This window comes from Myxocyprinus asiaticus, chromosome 29 (assembly GCF_019703515.2).
Source record: "Myxocyprinus asiaticus isolate MX2 ecotype Aquarium Trade chromosome 29, UBuf_Myxa_2, whole genome shotgun sequence".
Classification (NCBI taxonomy): domain Eukaryota; kingdom Metazoa; phylum Chordata; class Actinopteri; order Cypriniformes; family Catostomidae; genus Myxocyprinus; species Myxocyprinus asiaticus.
The window spans coordinates 15,739,252-15,761,707 of record NC_059372.1 but is presented as its reverse complement, the minus strand read 5'-3'; the positions used below and the strand labels follow the sequence as shown (position 1 = coordinate 15,761,707).

The following is a 22,456-nucleotide window of genomic DNA, read 5'->3' as shown; positions in this document are numbered from 1 at the left end:
CACAACTGATCCCGATTTAATTTAATACCTTTGGTTGTCCATAAAGCAATATTATTTCTATTGTGTGCCGATTCTCACAGGAAGTGTGTAAGACCTCATTAATGCATGTGTTTGAGTAAGGTTCAGTGTGAAGAGGTGTAATGTGGTGAAAATCAAGAGTGACAGGGCAAGAGGAACCAGGGGGTGAGTCCACTTCCTACACACAATGACAGAACCAATCACCATCTCAGGCCACACACAAACATACAAACAGACAGAAGCCCAAAGACATTGAGAATCCCAATATAGATATATTGTAATTATGTTTTGTAAAGAAAGATTGAGAAATACACATAACTTACTATGACTTAGTGTTTCTAAATGAAACCGATTATAAATTAGTCAACAAGAAAAAAAGGTCTCCAATTTTTCACTACTGTTCACCATCATTTATGAAATACAGTTGGAGACTTAATGTCCTCATTTCTTTCAGTTGACCAGTCTCACTGAGAGAAGCTGAAGGAAACAGATGATTTGAAGCTCAATGTTGAAAACTTGAGTGAGGTGGACCGTAACGAGAAACAGATGCTCGAGTCTCAAAAACTCAGTTTCTCTCTCTTTCCTACTCTACTTTCTCTCTCTGGCTGCACTACATATTCAAATTTATTTTTATCTCAGTGTCTTATTTAACATCTGTAAAGACCGAAATCTTTTATCTGGCTGGACAACTGCTTTAGGTCTCAGAGTAAATTAGAGAGAATAATGGCAGTTGGACATCAGCTAAAATCAGTTATGAGTATTGTATTGAGTGTTGTATCCAAGGACGCAACCAAATATTTCAGATAGGGGAGGACCAAATGTAAAAGTTTAAGAATTAGTCACTGAAAACCCAAGTTGATCAACATCTATTCTGAATATTGGGTACTCCTCATGGTTAAGGCTCTTGTTGTAGCTAACTACTTCTTCCTCTATTAGAAGTACTGATGATTAAGTCTGTCAAATTAAAATTCAAAATTCAAATATTTGTTGAATTGAAGATAAAAATGCACATTCAAATGCAAAAACGATGTATTCTAATTTTAGATGTGTGCCAAGCACTGACGTTGACTTTAGTGGAGGTCTCCGAGTCATCGGTCTTGCTCTCAAGCCGCAAATGCCGCTTCACAACAGAGTTCAAATTAATACCACCACTGTCTGGAAATAATACTACCATGCCTACAACTATAAATAATGAAAAACACTTATGAACACTTGTATTTTGAAGCTAGAGTCCCACAATAGTACCTTGGTACCAGTATATCGTGCAACACTAAATTAAGGAAATAGTTCAACCAAAAATAAAAAGTTTCTCATCATTTACTCATCCTCATGCTACCCCAGATGTTTTTGACTTTCTTTCTTCTGCTGAACACAAATGAAGATTTTTAGAAGAATATCTCAGCTCTGTAGGTCCTCACAATGCCAGTGAATGATGACCAAAATGTTTAAGCTCCGAAAGGACATAAAGGCAGTTTAAAAGTAATCCATGTCTTCTGAACCGAAATGATAGGTGTGGGTGAGAAACAGATCAATATTTAAGACATTTTTAACTATCAATCTCCATTTTCACTTTCACATTCTTTTTATTTTGTACAGTACTTGGCAATTTGCATTCTTCATGCATATCGCCCCCTACTGGGCAGGGAGGAGAGTTTATAGGAAAAAAGGACTTAAATAATGATGTTTCTGGATTACTTTTATGCTGCCTTACTGTGCTTTTTGGAGCTTAAAAATGTAGGTATCCATTCACTTGCGTTGTTTGGACCTACAAAATATTCTTCTAAAAATCTTTGTTTATGTTCACCAGAAGAAAGTCATGCACATTTGATTTGAGAATATGAACTGGTTAAATGTTCTGATTATATAATTCTATGCACTTTAGTTTAAAATGTAAAGCACGTTTGTTAACAGCCAGGTATGTTCTTTGCAGTAAACAATATGAAATACAAATTATTTTTATTTGATGTGCTAATAAATGTGGACTTAAAAATCTGGTTATCACTGATGTCTTGTAGCTTTTGTCCTATAACTGAAACAATTTCTTTAAAATTACAACCTTTTAAAGTTTGAATATAATTTGATTTTTGGTCATATTTAAGTGAAAAAATGTGAAATTAGTTTCTCAGCCTGTTGACAGCCCTACTGCTGATAGTCAGACTTTGTCCCACAGTTTGATGCTTTGCTGGTGCAGCCTAAAACAAGGTGCTATGCAAAAACCTGGTGTATATTCCCTGATATGTAACCAAAGTATACAACGCAGACACAGATGGTACTACTAAGCTTGGACATATCTGCCAAATACTTATCAAATAAAACCAAACTAACAAAATAACAGCACCCATGTCTTGCACACATAATTTCAAACTGCCCTGAGAATTCCACAAATGCTTTTAAAATAAACCTTTGACAAACCAAACACACACGTCCATCTAAGTGAAGGATGTGTTCTGTCAGTAAGGAGTCATGCGGAATATTGTATTAAGACAACCGGAGAAGAAATTGAAAATTGACACAATACTGTCATGAAAGTGACCAAGAGAATGAGTAAGAAAGCAAGGAGACGGACCCCAGGTCTAATCGATTCCATGCTCCCTTGTTAAGACACGCTGCTTTTCTTTTGCTGACACATAAAATAAAGAGAGCTGGTAATGCTATCTCTGAAAACTGAAAAACCAAAATCTCTGTAAAACAGGCACAGCTGTTAAAAGGATTTTCCTCTTAATGTAAAGCCAAAGTAAGACATCACTATAAAAAGAGAGAGAGAAGGAGAGATGATATCATCCATCTTTCAGCCCCATCCCCTTCTTTCCTTCTTCTATCCCTCGTTCGGCTAATTTAATTGTCAAGGTGAAAACGGGAAGTTCTATCGTTTCGCTTCATAAACGTCAACCAGTCATCAGGTGGTGTGTATTAGCACAGGCTTATCTCCGGTGTATTGTGTATGATGATGAATGTGTGTCTCCCTGAGGTCCTGTAGAGAATATGTGTGACAGAGGTGAGAAAAGAGGGGTTAGAGAGAGCGTGTATGTTTTTGTGTATGACGGATGGTGTAACGAGTGTTTATGGAGCATATCGTGTGGTCTTCAGTATTAGGAAAAGATTTTGCAGGAGGTAAGGTCTTCTCCAGAGGGCGATCACCCAGAGGGGGAGAGAGTAGAGCCAGTAAACTGTGTCTGTTCTGGGTACAGAAACTCATGTAAGAAGGTTCACTGGAGAAACAGAACAGACTCAGAGAACAAAGTCTAGAATAGTGATTCACAGCTGGTTTTGCTTCAGGAGGACCAAGATTTTACATATTAAGTGGCGACCCAACAGAGTACCATTGTTTACTTAACAAAAGTAGACAAAAAAGTTTTTAAAGTCAAACACTGAAGTCTATTAATTTTAATAATTTTAATATATTATTAAAGGAATATTCTGAGTTCAATACAAGTTACGCACAATCAACAGCACTTGTGGTGTAATGTTGATTTATCAAAAAACAAAAACAAAAACAAAAATAGCGGTGACAGTAAAGCACAATGGAATTTAATGGGGCCAGTCTATAAATGCTAAAATACACTTCAATTAATTTAAATTAATTTCATTCATTTAAAAGTACAGCCACAAGTCAAAATGATAAGTGATTTTATCACGCTAAAATCATGCTACTAACCTTATCTGTGTAGTTTTATCCAATTAATTTACAATCCAATTGATTACAAACTTTCATTGTCAACAAAATTTTAATATTGGATATAACTTTACACAGAAAAGGTTAGTAAGCGATTTTATCACACTTAAATCATGTTGACATGTATACTGTTTAAATCTTGTGGCTATACTTGACAAACAGTATGTATTTTAGTGTTTAAGGACTGGCCCTATTTACTTCCATTGCCTTCATGTAACCACGATTTTTGCTTTTTTGCTTTTATTTTTTTTTAAATAAAGGAGGGTCGAGTCGAAATTATATTTTGTTGAAATCAGCATTATGCCACAATTGCTGTTAATTGAACTTAACTTGTACTGAACCTGGAATATTCCTTTAAATAAAATTCAATTAAATAACAAAAATATATTTTAATCTCTGCAGCCAATAACGTTTCATGTTTGAACCATGTTTATCCTCATTGTAAGTGAACCCAAACAATATAGGAAGCATTTTCTCCTTCCTTATAAAAGTTGATAAGCCTACTTATTTTGCTATCCTATCTATGCTTGATTATATGGTTGGTTGCATTTTCTTTTTTGTATTTATCATTGGTTTCCCCTGCTTTCCGTATCCCTTTCAGAACTGACCTGCAACCCATATCTGGGGTCTCGAGTTGGAGAACCTCTAGAATATGACTTCACTGTTTAAGAGAGACACATAATTTCAAAGCAATGTAGATTGTTTCAGTGGTAATTAGAAACAACCTAAGACCAGAACACATGACGCCAAAGGCATGACTGTGTAGTTAAGTAATTCATTCTCACTGTGTTTTATGAAAGCAAAGTCCAATTTGAGCATTGTAAAGAGCTGAGGTCTTTAATATGCCAGCCACAGGTGTAATCACACAGTAAAATGTTCAGATAAAACACACAGGGCCTTCTGCAGTCACTTAAAGGGTTTGCAAAGAGGGAACATGTGAAATGTTTTGGTGAGCAGTGCTATTTTTTTCTGTGTTAAAATGCTTTCTCTGGTGCCTGGGTAGCGTGAGTTCAAATCCAAGGCATGCTGAGTGACTCGAGCCAGCTCTCCCAAGCAACCGAATTGGCCTGGTTGCTAGGGAGGGTAGAGTAGGTGGGGCACGTGGTGAGTTGTGCGTGGATGCCGCAGAGAATAGCGTGAAGCCTCCACACGTGCTTAGTCTCCGCGGTAACGCACTCAACAAGCCACATGATAAGATGCGTGGACTGATGGTCTCAGACACAGAGGTAACTGAGATTTCTCCTCTGCCACCTGGATTGAGGCGAGTCACTACACCACCACGAGGACTTAGAGTGCATTGGGAATTCCAAATTGGGGAGAAAAAGGGGAGAGAAAATAAATAAATAAATAAAAAACTTTCTCCAATTCCAGCTTAATACGCAGATACAATTATTAGTAAGCCATTCATAGGTTGATTCCAGCGAAAAGTGTAAAAACTGTGGCACTATTAAAACATTGCATTGTTTGTTTGAGAATCCCTACCGCTTGACAAGGCAACCAATGGCATCAGTTTGGGGGCAGGACTACCTGTTTACCCAACCAATAGCAGAAATGGGGGAGATGAGGAAACCTGTTTGAAAAATCATAATTTTTTCTAATTTTTTTGGTGAGGCTAGTGGTAAAGAAATTGCCCACTTCACCAATAAAAATTACAAAGTCATATCCATCAAATGTTTTAAAACAGTCTATAACATTGTTTGTTCCTCCCTTTGCTGTATTTCATCTTAAAACAGAGATCAAGAGACTGGTTTTGGTACCTTTGATCTACGTTTGTTACTTTACTGTCAATAATAAGGTCTTAAACCACTTGGTTTGTGGTGAAATCTAAACAAAAAGCCATAGTTGACCATGTTTTTTTCCCCTCTTTCTTCTCTTCCCTCTTATTGTTGCTGTAAATCTGAGGGGCCATTTTGCAGTTTTACTGGAACAGAGAGTCATTAAATGGTTGATTTCAGATGGCAGAGTGTGAATGTTTTAAATTAACTTTATTGATCCACTAGTCCGCCAGTCAGCCAAGGAAATACTGACACCCGCTTGACGCATGGGCAGTAGATTTGCACCTCAGCCGTTTAAAACGGCTGCTTAGCAAGCCTGGCCTTGTTCCACAAACTCAAACATTTGAGGATCTCAGATTACATTATTAGATTGCCATCAAATAAAAAAATAAGGTATAGATGTTGTCTTTTCAGGAAACAATGGGTTAAACTGTATTTGCTGATTACTGTCTGATAGCTGAAAAATTGTGTCACCAATTGTGTCACTGTATCACCTATCAAACGTCAATGGTGTGATGTGTAATTCCTGTACCACTAGTGTCACCAAAAAGAGTTTGAAAAATAATGACTGTTTTCAAATAGGTTTCCAGAACACTCCCTTTGTCTGTCATTGCTCACGAAAACAAATAGCCCTACCCCAAACTTGCTTGTTTGTCAGCCCGACAACAGTTAAATACATTTAAATATTGTTTACCATAGTGTCCCTTTTTCAGGATATCTCGCTCTTCCTTTCTGTAAGTTCTGCAACTGCTTTTAATTCAGTCCCAGCATCTAACTGCCAATCATTCTTTTGAGAGGTGGCTTCCAGTCGAGGTCAGCTGATACATTTGGTTTCAAAGCCTGTTGGGCTTACACATAAGGGTTTTAATGGGTAGAGTATTAGGTGTGTATTGGGGGAGAGGGCATTTCAGTCAACACCTGATTCTGTCAACACCCCCACAGTTTATTCAACCTCTCTCTCATACATATTTACATACATTACTTTGCACATGTAAACAGATTCATATATTTTACATACCTCCATGTCTTCAGTACACTTTTACCATCCAGAAACCAACCTGAATACCTCAGCCAACCTCTGTTTAAAATACACCACACACTCACTGCAACCTCACCAGTCAAAAAGTACAAACACTCACACACACACAAGGCCATTTTCCTGTCTACTCGGTCTCCTGTGCATCCTGGATGTGAATTGGTACTTCATTAATTTCATCTGTTCGTTGCTAAAGCCCGGCATACTTGTATGGAGCACTGAGTCCATCATTACACCAATAACTCCACACATTAATCTCTCTCCTAGACTCTGTTATTATACACCACTGCCACGATTTAACCAAACACACACTCCCATTCACCTCCCTTTCAATCTGTGGGCAGAAATATCATGGCTCATCCTCTATATTTCGCCCAAATCCATTACAAAGTACTAGGCCTGTTTAAATGAGACCCCAGTAGAGTCTCGTTTCGACTGCAGGGGCGCCATCTTGGCTTGGGGAGTCTGGCGTAAATCCTAAACTTTTCCCAGTGAGCACCGTGTAGGCTCGGCTCTGCTGTGGCAGTAGAAAGCTGTTCGTGGTGGTCTAGGTTTTAGAAAAGGCATTTGCTGCCCTGCAGATTTAATTGCTCACTCAGGCTAAAGCCCAAGGCATTTAAATGAGATTAAGAGGAGAAGTGCCAGCCGTTTTGGCTGTGCTGAGTTGAGGGAAGGATATTTGGTTGTAAAATGAATGTTAGCATGTGAATGAGCACAGAGGTCATTCTGGAGGGTTTTGCATTCATAATTTTACCTGTGTATGTTTATAGCTAAAAGTCTGGAAACACCACTGGTGTTACTCAGCTAGATACCACCTAAAAATAAACAGAATTCTAAATAGAATGTAGTTTTTGAAAAATGTTGTGAACTTAGATGGCAAGTTTAGGAAAAGTCCTAACCAGACGTGACATAGCAACAAGCAAAAATCAATCTATTCCATTAAAATCTGAGTTTTGTCCAACATAGCCTCACAACAACTTATAATTTGTAGTTAACTTTGAATTTTTTGGGGGGGGGGGGAATATAGCAGAAAAGATCAAGTACATTCTACATAAGTTAAAGCATGAACTTGTAAAGTAAATTCTACATTTCTACTTAAATCAAATGTAAAAATGAATGCTCTAGCTTAAAAAGTAAATATTATTTATGATTGTTTATTATCTTTACAATGTGTCATCATGTATCAGTCCTAAGGTAGAAAACCTTGTCAAATTTATTTGCTAATTGAGTACATTTTACAGGTAAATTAAATTAGTACATTTTACTTAACGTTTTGAAGCTGTTGTTCCCAGCCTGCATCGGGCTTGAAGAATAATGAGCTTTAATTGTTTTACTGTTTGCAAGTTGATTTACACCATTTTTATTGTTGATTTTGTTGTTACGTTTGGTAACTTCTTGTTTTGTGAAGTCTCAAGTTAATTTTCAACTCAAAATTACCCACTCATGATAAAAAGAAAAAGAAAAATCTGTTGATTGTTACCGTCATCGTGTCTTATGTTGAGATCTGTGTGCTCAGCTCTGGATCTTGTTTCTATCACCATTAAAGCAAGGGGATGTTTTCTAATAGACTACATAGCATGTTTTAAGCTTTCCTGTGGAAGGCTTTTGTGTGTCATGTAGTACATGACTTAGGTATGTTAAAAAAAGAAATGAAATGCTAAGCATGGCTTATTTCAGAGCTACATTGCTTGAGTTAAATCAAATGTACAAACAGGGAGTAAAATTAAATTGAAACAGAGTATTGCAAAGAAAATGTTACTTGAGAATTTCTAATTTAAGCCACCAAGAATTGTGTTTCCCTTTACTTGGAAATACTGTCTGTTAAAATTACTAGAAATTTCTATGTGGAAATTGTTTCCTAGTTTTTTTTTTTAAAGTGAAACCCACTCCAAATATTTTTCTGTGTTGTACGAGATGCCGAAATTGTAAGATATTGTGGAACAGAATTCCAAATGAATACAATACAGGCATTACATTTTAGATAGCCTCCTATACAACACTTTATTTTAAAAGAAAACCTGTGCAAATAAATTTGGTTACTCAGTAATTCCATATTTATTTATGCAATAAATATGACTGATGTATGTCAGTAATCTGTACATCTTTTTCTTCAGTGGTACACAAGTTATTTTCCCTGGATAAGAGTTTAGACTTTAAGGTTAGGTTTAGGTTTGTGTTAGAGGTTAAACATTGGAAAAATCGTAATAACATTGTTCGTTGGTTTGTAAATATTTCTCTGTAAAAGTCAAACATTTTTTGTACGAGCCATCTCTTAAGATTTCACGTGCTCTAAGAAAGAGAAAAATTACTGGAGAAAAATAGAGTATAAGAAAAGCATTAGGAGGTCTAAATCAGTATAACCTTTACTGGATCTTTTGCTAGAGTAAAAGTGTACCAAACTCTCCCTATTGGTTTAGGTTTCTTCCTAAAGAGAAGTCCAGAAGACCATTCCTTTCAGCCCAGATGACCTCACGTGTGTTGTATTTTCCTCTCTAACATGTTATTTTTATACTTAATAATCATATAAAAAAGCTTAGTGTGGTGAACCAGTCTTATGAGTTTATGGGGCCGAAGAATCTCGAACCGGCCTCTTTAATTCTATTCCTCACTCAGCGGGACACGCTCAGTTTTTCCTTTTAGAATCATGGCCAGCAAGATCACACGGTTCTCATCATATCTTCCAAGACTGCTGCCAAATAATCAAAGGCCAATTCAAAATGTATTTGTTTGTGACATTTTGGAGATCAGAAGAAGAATCCTCAAAAGACTCAGCAAACAATACTTCACATTCATTATAAATGGGTACTAGAATAATATACTGTAAAAGTATTAATGAAAGTCCTACCACAACACACACTGGATTCTTTCTGTGTTTAAAAAGCATCAAGGGTTTAAATGACAATAAAAGGGTTTCAGAATAAGAGAGACAGGGGAAAGAAAGAGAAGTCCTGCAGAGATTTTCCATTATCACATCGATTTACAGCTTCAGCCTATCAGTAGAACAGAAAAAGGGAGACAATTTAAAGAATGGACGTGATGCAAGTGAAAAAAATAAATGCTTACGAACTATAAAACCTTTTCCTTTATCCACACAATAATGCATCAAAACAGATTCATATACAGAGGGTGTCACAGGCCACGGGGCAGTGGGGAAGGAGGGGTGCAGTTGGCTCTCTCTCATTAGCTGAGTGTTTGGATCAGGAGTAGCTCTTGTTACAGCAGTAAACTGCAGCTTTTAACTTTTAATAGAGCTCTGAAATCCAACAAATACACATAATACACATTTCTGCATAACAGAGCTAGATTGAAAGCAAGACATTGAGAGAGACAGAGAGAGGGAGATTAAGAGAGAGGTGAAGAAAGCATGAGGGAGAACTAAATGTATGAGGAACAGAAAGCTGAGAGCTAACTAAACTAGATTTCGTAGAACTTAAACATCTCAAATACCCAACAGGCAAAAGACCCAACAGCACATAATTGTGCATCAGCGGTCTGACCAGATGTGACTCAGCAGTGGCCCTGACTGTGGGTCAGAACCAAAGGCGAGGCATTAATAAACCAGTCCTAATGAGGAAGAACTGGATAAACAATCATATTTATCATGATTGACAGGTTGACATGATTGACATAATATTGGAAAAGATGCCACAGTATTATGTTTCTTTTGTTTTACATATAATTAAACTGAATGGGATTTTTTTATTATTATTATTTATTATTGCATCCATATGCACTTTTGTGCTATATGCGCACGTGAAACATTTAGAAAGCCACAGATGAGTTTTTATATATATATATATATATATATATATATTCCAGCTTTAGTATTAGCCATGTTACACAAACAGAGTTGAATAGCAAGAATAGCAGTCAAAAACCATGCTTATTTGCTGGGTTTTACACAGGATGGTATAAGGGTAAACAACTGCAAGTGAAACATATTTTTAAGCTTACTGAAGCAAGTTAGCGCATGCTTTTCTATAATTGTGGTGTCTAAACCAACATTATTTTAATGACTTCAGCATTTACACCCTTTATTACAAAACTAACAAATGCTACAGTGTGCGCAGCAAAGTATGACTCTTATCTGAATTTGATATCCTGATCTATTTATGTCTATGGCAATGCTTTAATGTATATTCAGACTTTCATTGACATTTCTCAAGATATAAACAAAAACTGGGGTAATCATGAAATCACATTTAAGTGAAAATTGAGATTTTGTGTATAGAGCTTGACCGAATGACATGCTTCACTGAGCAGAGTGAGAGTTTGTTTATTTTAGTGAATATGTATTTACCGGCCCTGACTCTTATGAGAAAGCCAGACAGTTAAAAAAAATATCATTAGCTCCAAATGTTGGTATCTGCAACCAAGACTTTTAAAAAGTTACCATTTTATTAAAAAGTTACTACTTTGAATTACTAAATCACTTTCACTTGTTTTGAAACGGTCTAAACAAGTTGGATTTTAAGACTCTTCCAATGTCACTGTGACATCTGAGTTAAACTAGAGTGCCGCAGGGCTAACACATGGGAAAATACATATACATTCATGCCCTCAGGCAGACTCAGCACCCCCTCTCCCCTGCTGAAATCTGTAATCATGTCCAGGAACACTACAGAGAAGTCAAAACGCATTTTCTCAGGGTTCACAGCAAGCGGGCACTATTGAGAGCAACCACTGCCAATCAATGAGAGAGAGGTCAGGTGGACAGAGGTATCAGGTGACATCACAGACAGGTGGACTGTGCAGGTGATCTCTGATGAATATTAAATTACTAAAACCATTTATTGGTGATTTTGTGTGGCTTAGTAATCAAAACAATGTATTAAATCTTTCACCAAAAGATAAGCAATGTAATACTACGACATAAAATAAATCTGTTATTAAAAATCCTAAAGGATTCACACAAAAATGAAAATTCTCTCATCATTTACAGATGTGTATGACTTTCTTTCTTCTGCAGAACACAAATGAAGATATTCTTTTAGAAGAATAACTCAGCTCTGAAAGTCCTCAAAATGCAAGTGAATGGATACCAACATTTTGAAGCTCCAAAAGCAAATAAAGGCAGCATAAAAGCAATAAATAAGACTACAGTTGTTAAATACATGTGTTCTGAAGTGATATGATAGGTGTGGGTGAGAAACAGATCAATATTTAAGTCTTTTTTACTATTAGTTCTCCTCCCTGCCCAATAGGTGGCGATATGCACTAAGAATTTGAATTGCCAAAAACAAAAGAATGTGAAAGCGAAAGTGGAGATTGATAGTAAAAAAGGACTTAAATATTAATCTGTTTCTCACCCACACCTATCATTTCACTTCTGAAAATATGATTTATTCACTGGAGTCATATTGATTACTTTTATGCTGCCTTTATGTGCTTTTGGAGTTTTAAAGATCTGGCCACCATTCACTTGCATTGTAAGGACCTACAGAGCTGAGATATCCTTCTAAAATCTTTGTGTTCAGCAGAAGAAAGTAAGTCATACACATCTGGGATGGAATGAGGGTGAGTAAATGATGAGAGAATTTTCATTTTTGGGTGATCTATTCCTTTAAGAATAAAACTGTAAAATAATAATAATAATAATAATAATAATAATAATAATAAAGCAGTTATTAAAAAGGTTACGATTACATCCATGCCCTCTGCCTTCAAAATGGTTATTTTGTAGCTGGGTCATTCCACCAAATCGGTCAAATTTCAGCTTTGAAACGTTTGACAAATGAAACTTATTTTTATAAGTATCTTTATGTTTCATCATAAAAGAAACATGTTTTAGACGTCTCTTTAAAGATTTTATAAAGTCATACCGGTCAAGCTAAATGGGGTGAATGTAGAAATCCAATAATTTTGCAAAAATATTGGTCTAAGATGTTTGACCTGCAGTTCTGGCGACATGATGTAACAGTATAAATAGTCTTTATTCTTTTTACCAAGACTATTAAAATTGTAATAGGGTGAAATTAAACAGTATAAATACCACAACATGAGTTTATCCCCTGGGAGATATTATCAGGAACCATGGAATAAGTTTCCACTGTTATGGCGACAATACCCAACTTTATATTTCTTCTCAACCCAATGAAAATTCACAATTCTCCAAATTAGCAGAGTGTCTCGATGAAATCAAAGATTGTATGGCCAGAAATGTCCTTCTACTCAATTCCAACAAAACAGAGGTGCTAATTATTGGACCAAAAACCTCTAAAAATAAGCTGCTAAAATATAATTTGACTCTCGATGGATGTACTGTTACGTCGTCTTCAACAGCGAAGAACTTAGGTGTTATATTTGATACCAATCTGTCCTTTGAAAATCAAATTACCAATGTTTGTAGAACAGCATTCTTCCACCTCAGAAATATTGCTAAGTTACAATACATGCTCTCTGTTGCTGATACCGAAAAACTAATTCATGCATTCATGACCTCTAGATTATTGTAATACATTACTGGGAGGATGTCCAGCAAGTTCAATAAATAAACTTCAACTGGTTCAAAATACAGCTGCCAGAGTGCTGATTAGAACCAAGAAATATGATGGTATTAGCCCCATTTTATCATCATTACATTGGCTACCTGTTAACTACGTACAAAGCTTTGAATGGTCTAGCTCCTTCTAGTGACCTTCTGACACGCTATATTCCATCACGTTCGTTACGATCATGAAACTCTGGCCTGTTAATAGTTCCTAGAATATCTAAATCCACAAAATTAGGTAGATCCTTTTCCTATTTGGCTCCTAAACTATGGAAAAGTCTCCCTAACACTGTTTGAGATGCAGACACACTCACTCAATTTAAGTCTAGACTAAAGACTCATCTATTTAGCCAGTCATACACCTAATTTATCCATCAACTCACAATTAGGCTGCTTTAGTTAGGTCCGCCGGAACCAGAAACATCTATCATGATCTATAACTCTGAAAACAATTGAATGGCATCTACAATAATATTTTTCTTTTGTTTCCATGGATTCATATCCCGAGGTTACCAGAACCAGCCAGAACCAGCTCCGTTCCTGCTTGGTGTCGGACTCCACTGCTACGTGTCACTGAGTGATGATGACAAACTACAGCCAGTGCTAGCCAGACATCGCTTCAGTCTTTTACTATGGACTTCAGAGGATGAACTGATGACAACTCCAACTGTAAGACATCGGATACTTCATATGCCACTGCCTGAACCTTGGACTTATGATGGACCCCACCGAACCTCAACAAAATGACCTGCCGGTTGAACTGCGATGCACCTCGTTGATCTCTACCTGTTCACCTTTGTCTATTGATGTACTACACTCTTGAAATGGAATACATAGACTATCATTTAATTGCCAACAAAAGCCTTCATCAGCCAACTAACAAAGGACAATGCATCAATGTGAACTTCTGCAGTTAATCCAGGTTGGACTTCAAAGACATCAGTCATTAATCTTACAGTTCATAAAAAATCTGTTTGTTTGTTTTTTTTTACACTGGACCTTAACGCTTACTTAATTTACAAATTTTAAAACATTACTTGAACTGCACACAAATAACTAATATTGGCATAATATTCATGATGTTAGCCAGAGGGGAACTGGCCCCCACAGTGAGTCTGGTTTCCCCCCAAGGTTATTTTTCTCCATTAACCAACATCTTCTGGAGTTTTGTTTTCCTTGCCACAGTCGCCTTCAGCTTGCTCACAGGGGTTCTAAATACAATTATTATATAATTATTTAATTTTTATACACAATTTACAATCATATTTAATCAATCTACACAATGATCACTCAAAGACTTTATAGATATTAGTTTTTGTTTTTTGTTTTTTATGCATGATTTCCTGTAAAGCTGCTTTGAAACGATGTGATGTGAAAAGCGCTATACAAATAAAAATGACGACTTGACAACATGTAGGCCTATTGGGGAATTAAAAGGCACCGATCTGCAGGAATGACCCAGCTACTGATCAGTGCTGGCTGAGGAGGGGATTTATATTAAGGCCTATTTACACTGGCGGCCAAAAGTTTGGAATAATGTACAGATTTTGCTCTTATGGAAAGAAATTGGTACTTTTATTCACCAAAGTGGCATTCAACTGATCACAATGTATAGCACAGGACATTAATAACATGCAAAATTACTATTTATGCATCAAAAAATCCTCCATGTGCAGCAATGACAGTTTTGCAGATCCTTGGCATTCTAGCTGTCAGTTTGTCCAGATACTCAGGTGACATTTCTTGTCGGGCACTTCTCACGCACCTTACAGTCTAGCTGATCCCACAAAAGCTCAATGGGGTTAAGATCCATAACACTCTTTTCCAATTATCTGTTGTCCAATGTCTGTGTTTCTTTGCCCACTCTAACCTTTTCTTTTTGTTTTTCTGTTCCAAAAGTGGCTTTTTCTTTGCAATTCTTCCCATAAGGCCTGCACCCCTGAGTCTTCTCTTTACTGTTGTACATGAAACTGGTGTTGAGCGGGTAGAATTCAGTGAAGCTGTCAGCTGAGGACATGTGAGGTGTCTATTTCTCAAACTAGAGACTCTGATGTACTTATCCTCTTGTTTAGTTGTACATCTGGCCTTCCACATCTATTTCTGTCCTTGTTAGAGCCAGTTGTCATTTGTCTTTGAAGACTGTAGTGTACACCTTTGTATGAAATCTTCAGGTTTTTTATTTTTTATTTTATTTTTTTATTTGTTTTTGCAATTTCAAGTATTGTATAGCCTTCATTCCTCAAAACAATGACTGACTGAAGAGTTTCTAGAGAAAGCTGTTTCTTTTTTGCCATTTTGTTAACCTAATATTGACCTTAAGACATGCCAGTCTATTACATACTGTGGCAACTCAAAAACAAAGATAATGTTATGCTTCATTTAATGGACCAAACAGCTTTCAGCTGTGTTTGATATAATGTCAAGTGACTTTCTAGTACCAAATTAGCAATTTAGCATGATTACTCAAGGATAAGGTGGTGGAGTGATGGCTGCTGGAAATGAGATTTGATCAAAAATGACTTTTTTCAAATAGTGATGGTGCTGTTTTTTACATCAGTAATGTCCTGACTATATTTTATGATCAGTTGAATGCCAATTTGGTGAATTAAAGTACCAATTTCCTTCCGAAACAGCAAAATCTGAACATTATTCCAAACTTTTGGCCACCAGTGTATATAAGCTTTAGCTATAGAAATATTTTGACATTTTGTAGTAGCCTAACTGGACACGAAATGCATGTTTGAATTTTTTTCTCTACAATGACATGGCATTAATGAGGCCTATAGACTCTGCGTTACATAGCGGTAATTTTTTTTTTTATTTATATGTGGGCCATAGTGAGAGAGTGACCAAGTTTCTGTTGTTCTTTATTTCCTGGGAATTGGCATGTGCGCCTTGTTTCCTCAGCTCGACTGCTGTGCTTCCGTACGCAACTTATCGGATCGCTTATCAGTTCAGTTTGTTTGAAAAGATCACACAGTGTCTCCAAATCCCACATCTGCACCCACAATCCCAGCTTGAACATTAAATATTCCTTCCTTCAACAGAATGGCGGAGGTCCAGAGTTAAAGCCAACACGGCTAAGCAAATAAAAGGACCCAGTGCATGTATCTTGGCGAAGACAAGTCATCAGATAAACAGTTTCAAAAAGCCAACATGGAAATATGTGCAACCCGAGACAATATCAACAAATATGTCCTACGCATGTTCACAGTGAGATTACAAAGAGGGCTTCACAGTTTAATGCAAACAAACAGAGATGCCTTCAGTGGCCCTGGACGTTGAGTCTGCCTTTTACTTTCCCTAAAATGTATAACAATCATGATATATGTTATAATAATCACCAAAATAATAGGCCTATTGTGTAATAAATAAAACCACATTTACATCACTCCCAGCAAATTCTGTTATAGCAACTTCGTAGTAAATACTTCTACACAAGGTAACAATATGCGCAAAAATTTATAAAATATGGTGTCAACATTGCGTAATAATACAAACATTTCTTAAATAGCACGTTTTAGATTATTTGGATGAACATTTTAATAAATAGTTTCATAACCTATCTATAGACAGATCGTGCAACCAATTTTAATATTTTAAAATATAACGTGAATGTGAGTCCACTTAAGTAGCAAGCCTAAAACTGAAAATTTAAAAATTAAAATGAAAATTAAATATTTAATAAGTAATAAACAATTATTGTAGGCTATATATATATATATATATATATATATATATATATATATATATATATATATATATATATTAAAGGATTCCTACAGTTTAGGGTGGCAAGAGTTTTATTAAACTTTTTTATTTTATTTATTTATTTTTTCAATGTTGTTAACTTGTTATAACTAACCATGAGGGATGTTTATTTATTAATTTTTTTTACAAATATTTGTGTGCACTAACTGGCCAGTCTACATAATCAAAATACCTTTACCTGAACACTAACGTGACCCTCTTTAAGTTAGATTTTCATTATTGTTTGTTTTTACTATCCTAACACCGACGTCAGTGTTCAACATAATTTATGGTTATTTCTCTGATGTCAGTCAGACCCACTAAGGGTTTTTAAATACTTTTTTGCAGGTTTGTGTTTGTTTTACGTGTCGGACCACCGCTTTAAGATCTGGGCTACTTTTCATTTTTAATCCGTAATTATGTAGATATTATTTTCTGATAATAATCTAATTATTGTCGTATGCTATAATGTAATTACTGACGTAGTCAGAAGCTCAGTGTTCTGGAAAATATGTCCATCTTTGCGGCCCTTGACTCTTTAAACCAGTTTGTTGATCTCTGCTGCCCTCTTCTGTCACGAAGAAATAATTTGGTTTGAATCAAATCAGCTGCCCAAATGGAACTCTGTTTAAAAACAGTTTGATTGGATGTCACCTCACAAATTCTGCCAAAGTCTCTCTAGCAAGTCAGTCCACTGTCGGCCATCACGGGAGACTATATCCAGTCATGCCAGTGCAGCTCCTACTTGAAACTCGAAATCTCAAAAACGGTTGGTCAAGACTACGATCAAAGAACGTATATTAAATCAGCAGTAAAATCTGACTAAACTGGTATCATAAATTGTGCTTCTTTACCTCTTATTACACAACAACAAAAAAACGCAACTTTCCAGGCTTGTATAGCTAATGCGCATGCACGTTCTCGAGTTGATTGACAGGCAATGTCTGTATTTCAAAGATGATTGGCTCTTTTAACTGTAAGGCGGGACTTCCTTTGTACAGCTGTTGACCGTTGGGCGCTAGAGCTTCTTGGTTGGGCGTTCAAATTTCTCCCATTCATTTCAATAGAAGTGGCCCGTCTCTGCTGCATTACGATTAAAGTGAAGGTGGTTTCATTGTCCATCGAGTATACCCGGTTATGACACTTGTGGTGCAGCGTTTTAAAGTTAGTATGGAAGAGAATAGTTTTTTTTATAAAAGTGCCTCTGAGACTATTAATCATTTATTTTGGGAGTGTTCTAATGTGCAAGTCTTTTGAAGAGAGTTAAAAAATTAGATTGCGGTTACATAGGAAAAATGCCTTAATTGAGAAAAAAAATAAATAAATAAATAAATACATTTTTATAATGGTTTAAGTACCAGAAGTATATAAGGTCATTAGAGACCCTAGGTTTATTATTGTGTCAAGGTTTTTATTTTATTGTATTTTTTTTTCGCACTTCCATAAATTCTATTTTTATGATTATTTCATATCTATATAAGTTTACTATCACAGGATATCTATTTCTTTGTTTATTAAAAGAGAAATTAGTACTATATTCATACAAATAAATACTATATCACATAGATTTTCTGTGCAAAAATGGTGAATTGTCTGTATCACATATGCATGTACACATACAAAATATGCATGTTATTTCTTACTCAAGGTGGCGCTGATGTTTCAGTGATTGACTTGATTTACATTTGACATTGCTATTTGATGAAGAAACATCATGGAAGTAAACTATAGCAAGTGTAACACATGAACAGCTATTGTCATTTGGGTGTACTATTGAAATTATGTAAATTATGCATCTATTTAGACTCAATAAGTGCCTGTGAAAATACTTGTGTATCCTATGTGTAGATTAAGTGTTATGTGAAGCTCAATGTGTGTTTGACAGTCAGTTGCGTCTCGTGAAATTTCAGTGTGATTAATCCTATTCTAGATTTTTCCTGATTTGTTGCATTATCTCTTTGATATATAAAAAATAAACATATTTGATTTTATTACTTTCTAATTAAATATTTTCAAAATGTTACACTATCTGGGCATTTTGTAGATCAATTTTTGATAGATATACATCCTGGTATCTGAAGACCCGAATATGTCAGAGTGTTTGATGAAATTCCCATGAATATATGGGTTAAACAAAAATACGCAAAATAAAAAAATAAATTAAAAAAAATTACAAATATTGCTTCTGTCGTTCTGTGACGTATCAAAGGCGGCTACAACAACATTTCCCGACATGCGCTGAACTCGTTGCCATAGCGCCTCTGGTTTACCAACATGGCGCTTAGCCCGTCTCGTGTCTTTGCTACACTTCTACCGACTGCTGCTGATGTTTACGGAGAGGAAAACGAATCAGTATTTAATCGGGTCGCCAAACAGACGTCTTTTCATCCTCAAAGCAACAAAAGAGTGGTTCAGGTCACGGGCTGTGCCGAGTTATCGTGTCCTCCTGATCGGGCCACCGTTACAATCAGCGTCAAAAACAGTAAAGAAAATGTTAACGACGTGACTAATAGCGTGACGCGAAGACTGGAGTACATACTGCAGACTGTGAGACAGCATGATGTCAAGGTGCTCATTACCGTTGTTTGTTCTTTCTCTATTTTTTTTTTATTTAACGGTTTTATAACTTTTCTGCATGACAACATGGCCTTTCTGTCGCAGTTTAGTCCTCTGATGGAACCTTCAGTAAATGTGTGTTGATAAAAATGCATTCGTCAGTGAGAATACACAAATCAAATATTTTTCTTCCAAACAGGTAGACAACATCACTGTAGCCAAACATTTACAAAGAGAGGAGGAGCTCTTCCACATGCAGGCAGAGGTGAAGATGAATGGATCAGACAGGGGGAAAACTTTGTATCATGCTCACTTAAATGGATAGTTCACACAAATATGAAAATTCTCTCATCATTTACTCTCCCTCATGCCATCCCAGATGTGTATGACTTTCTTTCTTCTGAAGAACACAAACAAAGATTTTTAGAAGAATATCTCAGCTCTGTAGGTCCATACAATGCAAGTGAATGTGATCAGACCTTTGAAGCTCCAAAAGCACATAAAAGCAGCATAAAAGTAATCCAGTAGACTCCAGTGGTCAAATCCATATCTTCAGAAGTGATATGATAGGTGTGGGTGAGAAACAGATCAATATTTAAGTCCTTTTTTTAATATGGCTGTGTCCAAAACCAGGAAAATTCTGCCTCTGGACTTCAGAGGCTGTATAGAGGTAGGAAGGGATCAAGGCATGCCCGAATCCAATGTGCGTGTCACATCCTGTCTAGTGACATACCTTCATCTGATAGATTTTTAAAGGCAGCATAGATCCTTCGCTGCCTATGAAATCCCACAATCCTGTGCGCGCAGATCCACAGCGGTTGAGCTGAAGAAAAAAATGGTGGCTGAAGAGTCAGTTGATAGCCAATTTGGTTATAAATTAACTTTTTCCAACTTTTCCATTTCTAGCGAGAAACTTGTAGTTATTAAATATACACTTGGTTATTGCCAAAACTCAATTATTTTGTTCTAGATTATTTGACCATTGTGGTTCAGTTGGACTGAATGAAGCAGATGTGTTACCTTTAGTGGACACCAGATGGCGTTAATCAGATGCTGGTATCCTAGCAACAATGTGATGTTATGCTGCCTCAGTAGCCTGTTCAAAACCAGTTTCTGGAGGTACCTTAGTACGCAAAACGCTGTCTGTTGAGTCATTAACTGATGGGGCAGTGAGGCAACAAGATAGTAACCTTTGGTTTCGGATGCAGCCTATCATTCTTCACTTTCCCATTCTTTTTTTTTTTTTTTTTTTGCAGTTTACCATTATTCATGCATATCGCCACCTACTGGACAGGGAGGAGAATGTATCTGTTTTTCAATCACATCTAAGTCCTTTTTTACTATAAATTCTCCTTTGAACGACATGAAGATGAAAGTATTCAAATTTTTGGGCAAACTATCTCTTTAATATTTATTAGGCACTGTGTCCTATAATTTAACAGGTTATTGAATAATCTGTTTATTTATTTTATTTTTTTGTTTTTCAATATCTGTGTAGGTACAAGTGGTGTTTTTAGACTTTGAAAAGATGCAGCATGTGCGTTCAGTTTTGATTGAGAAACTTGACAAAAGTGTGTGTGTTGGTGACCCCCATTACACTCACAGTGCTGAAAGCCTCAATTTGTTAAGGTAAGCCTTAAACACTTCTTCCCAATCGCCTGCAGCACACACTTTAAATTAATAGCAATATAGCTCTTGTTTCTTCCAGTGTCTCCACTATTTTCTCAAATCAAATGTTTCTGCATAGGTTGAACGATGTTTGTTTTGATGTAGGGCTTCACTTGAATTTAGTCTGAACATAGCTTTGTATACAAGCAAGTTTATAGGCCTGTTTGTAATGATGTTGAGACTTATTTTTGTGGTGTATCCTGCAGACGGCGTGTATGTTTGGTAGCTGTGGACAATGCCCGGCTCAAAGCCAGCGAGGCGTGTGGCATTCTGGGGCAAGCTCTGGGACGCCCCCTGCTTGTACGTGAGGAAGAGTCACGAGAGTGGACAAGCAGCCAAGATGAAGTCACTGGCACTGCTCTAACACTGCATCAGAGGGCTGGGGTTACATTAGTCTCTGCCTCTTCACGAGTATTTGTGACCTTTGAATTACGACCAAAGGACAGAAATAGGAAATTGTGATGTTTTTGTTTATAAATAATAAATTAAAATTACATGTTGACACTTTCATGTGTTTTTTGATTGTTGCTGAAGTAGCCAGCATGTAGGACCAATAAAGTTAATGAGATGTAAAAAAAATTCCATAGATACCACTGTTTTAACTTAATTTCCAATCTAGACCATTCTGAACAGCACAGTAAGTAATGCTAAAAACATGCTCCAAAGCAATCAATCAGTACTCACACATGCTGGTAAATCATCTCTGTTTTTGCATGTTGGTAATAAGAAAATATTCTGCAGTCAAATGAATTTGTTAGGTGAACCTGTATTTGGAATATAATGGAATACAATGCATTTTAACATGATGAATGAAATAATTGTCAGATTGCTACTAGAGCTCACTTAGTTGTGCCATTTATAATGTAATTTCTGGCAGCAACAGCAGATGGCAGAATTGCTAAGAGAACGGCAATAGCTGAACAGCATTTCATTATACATCCATACAGTGACTCAAAACATGGTCATTTGTTTCTTTTGATAAACAGCAAACATTGAGCGCGGCTCAGTCCCGCTTTATGGGGTGTTCAGTCTATGCTAAATTCAGGTTTTCTAAGCATATACTCTAAAAAAAACTATAATGTCAAATAGCCTTTGGTTTCAGAATACATTTCAAGTAAACTTGTGTCTGTAACAGCACAAATCTGCCTTGTTGGGATGCTATACAGCATTTCCCTTTTGGCTGGGAAATAGAAAGATCACATTCACTGCCCCAAACATAATTTGTCTCTAAAGTAACTTGTGCTGGATGTTTAGGGGGGGAAAGAAGGGCTTTAAAGGAATAGTTCGACCAAAAATTAGTTTTACTTGCCCTCATGCCATCCCAGATGTGTATGACTTTCTTTCTTCTGCAGAACACAAATGAAGATTTTTAGAAGAATATCTCAGCTCTGTAGGTCCATACAATGCAAGTGAATGGAGGCCAAAACTTTGAAGCTCCAAAAAGCACATAATGGCAGCATAAAAGTAATCCATACGACTCCAGTTGTTTA

General features: G+C 36.3%; 1 protein-coding gene across 1 annotated transcript; it reads left to right on the top strand.

Annotated features, from left to right (window-relative positions):
* Positions 1–18,991: 18,991 nt before the first annotated feature.
* On the top strand, positions 18,992–21,468 carry irak1bp1 (interleukin-1 receptor-associated kinase 1 binding protein 1). Its single transcript, XM_051662954.1, has 4 exons — positions 18,992–19,310; positions 19,498–19,563; positions 20,797–20,927; positions 21,173–21,468. Exons 1-4 carry the CDS (start codon positions 19,017–19,019, stop codon positions 21,426–21,428), a joined length of 747 nt encoding a protein of 248 aa, XP_051518914.1. The 5' UTR covers positions 18,992–19,016; the 3' UTR covers positions 21,429–21,468.
* The last annotated feature ends 988 nt before the right edge of the window (positions 21,469–22,456 follow it).

Coding starts and splice junctions, on each gene's coding strand:
- irak1bp1 (XM_051662954.1), top strand. CDS start 19,017: ATGGCGCTTAGCCCGTCTCGTGTCTTTGCTACACTTCTACCGACTGCT. Junction 19,311..19,497: donor TGAGACAGCATGATGTCAAG/GTGCTCATTACC, acceptor TCTTCCAAACAG/GTAGACAACATCACTGTAGC. Junction 20,928..21,172: donor GAAAGCCTCAATTTGTTAAG/GTAAGCCTTAAA, acceptor TGTATCCTGCAG/ACGGCGTGTATGTTTGGTAG.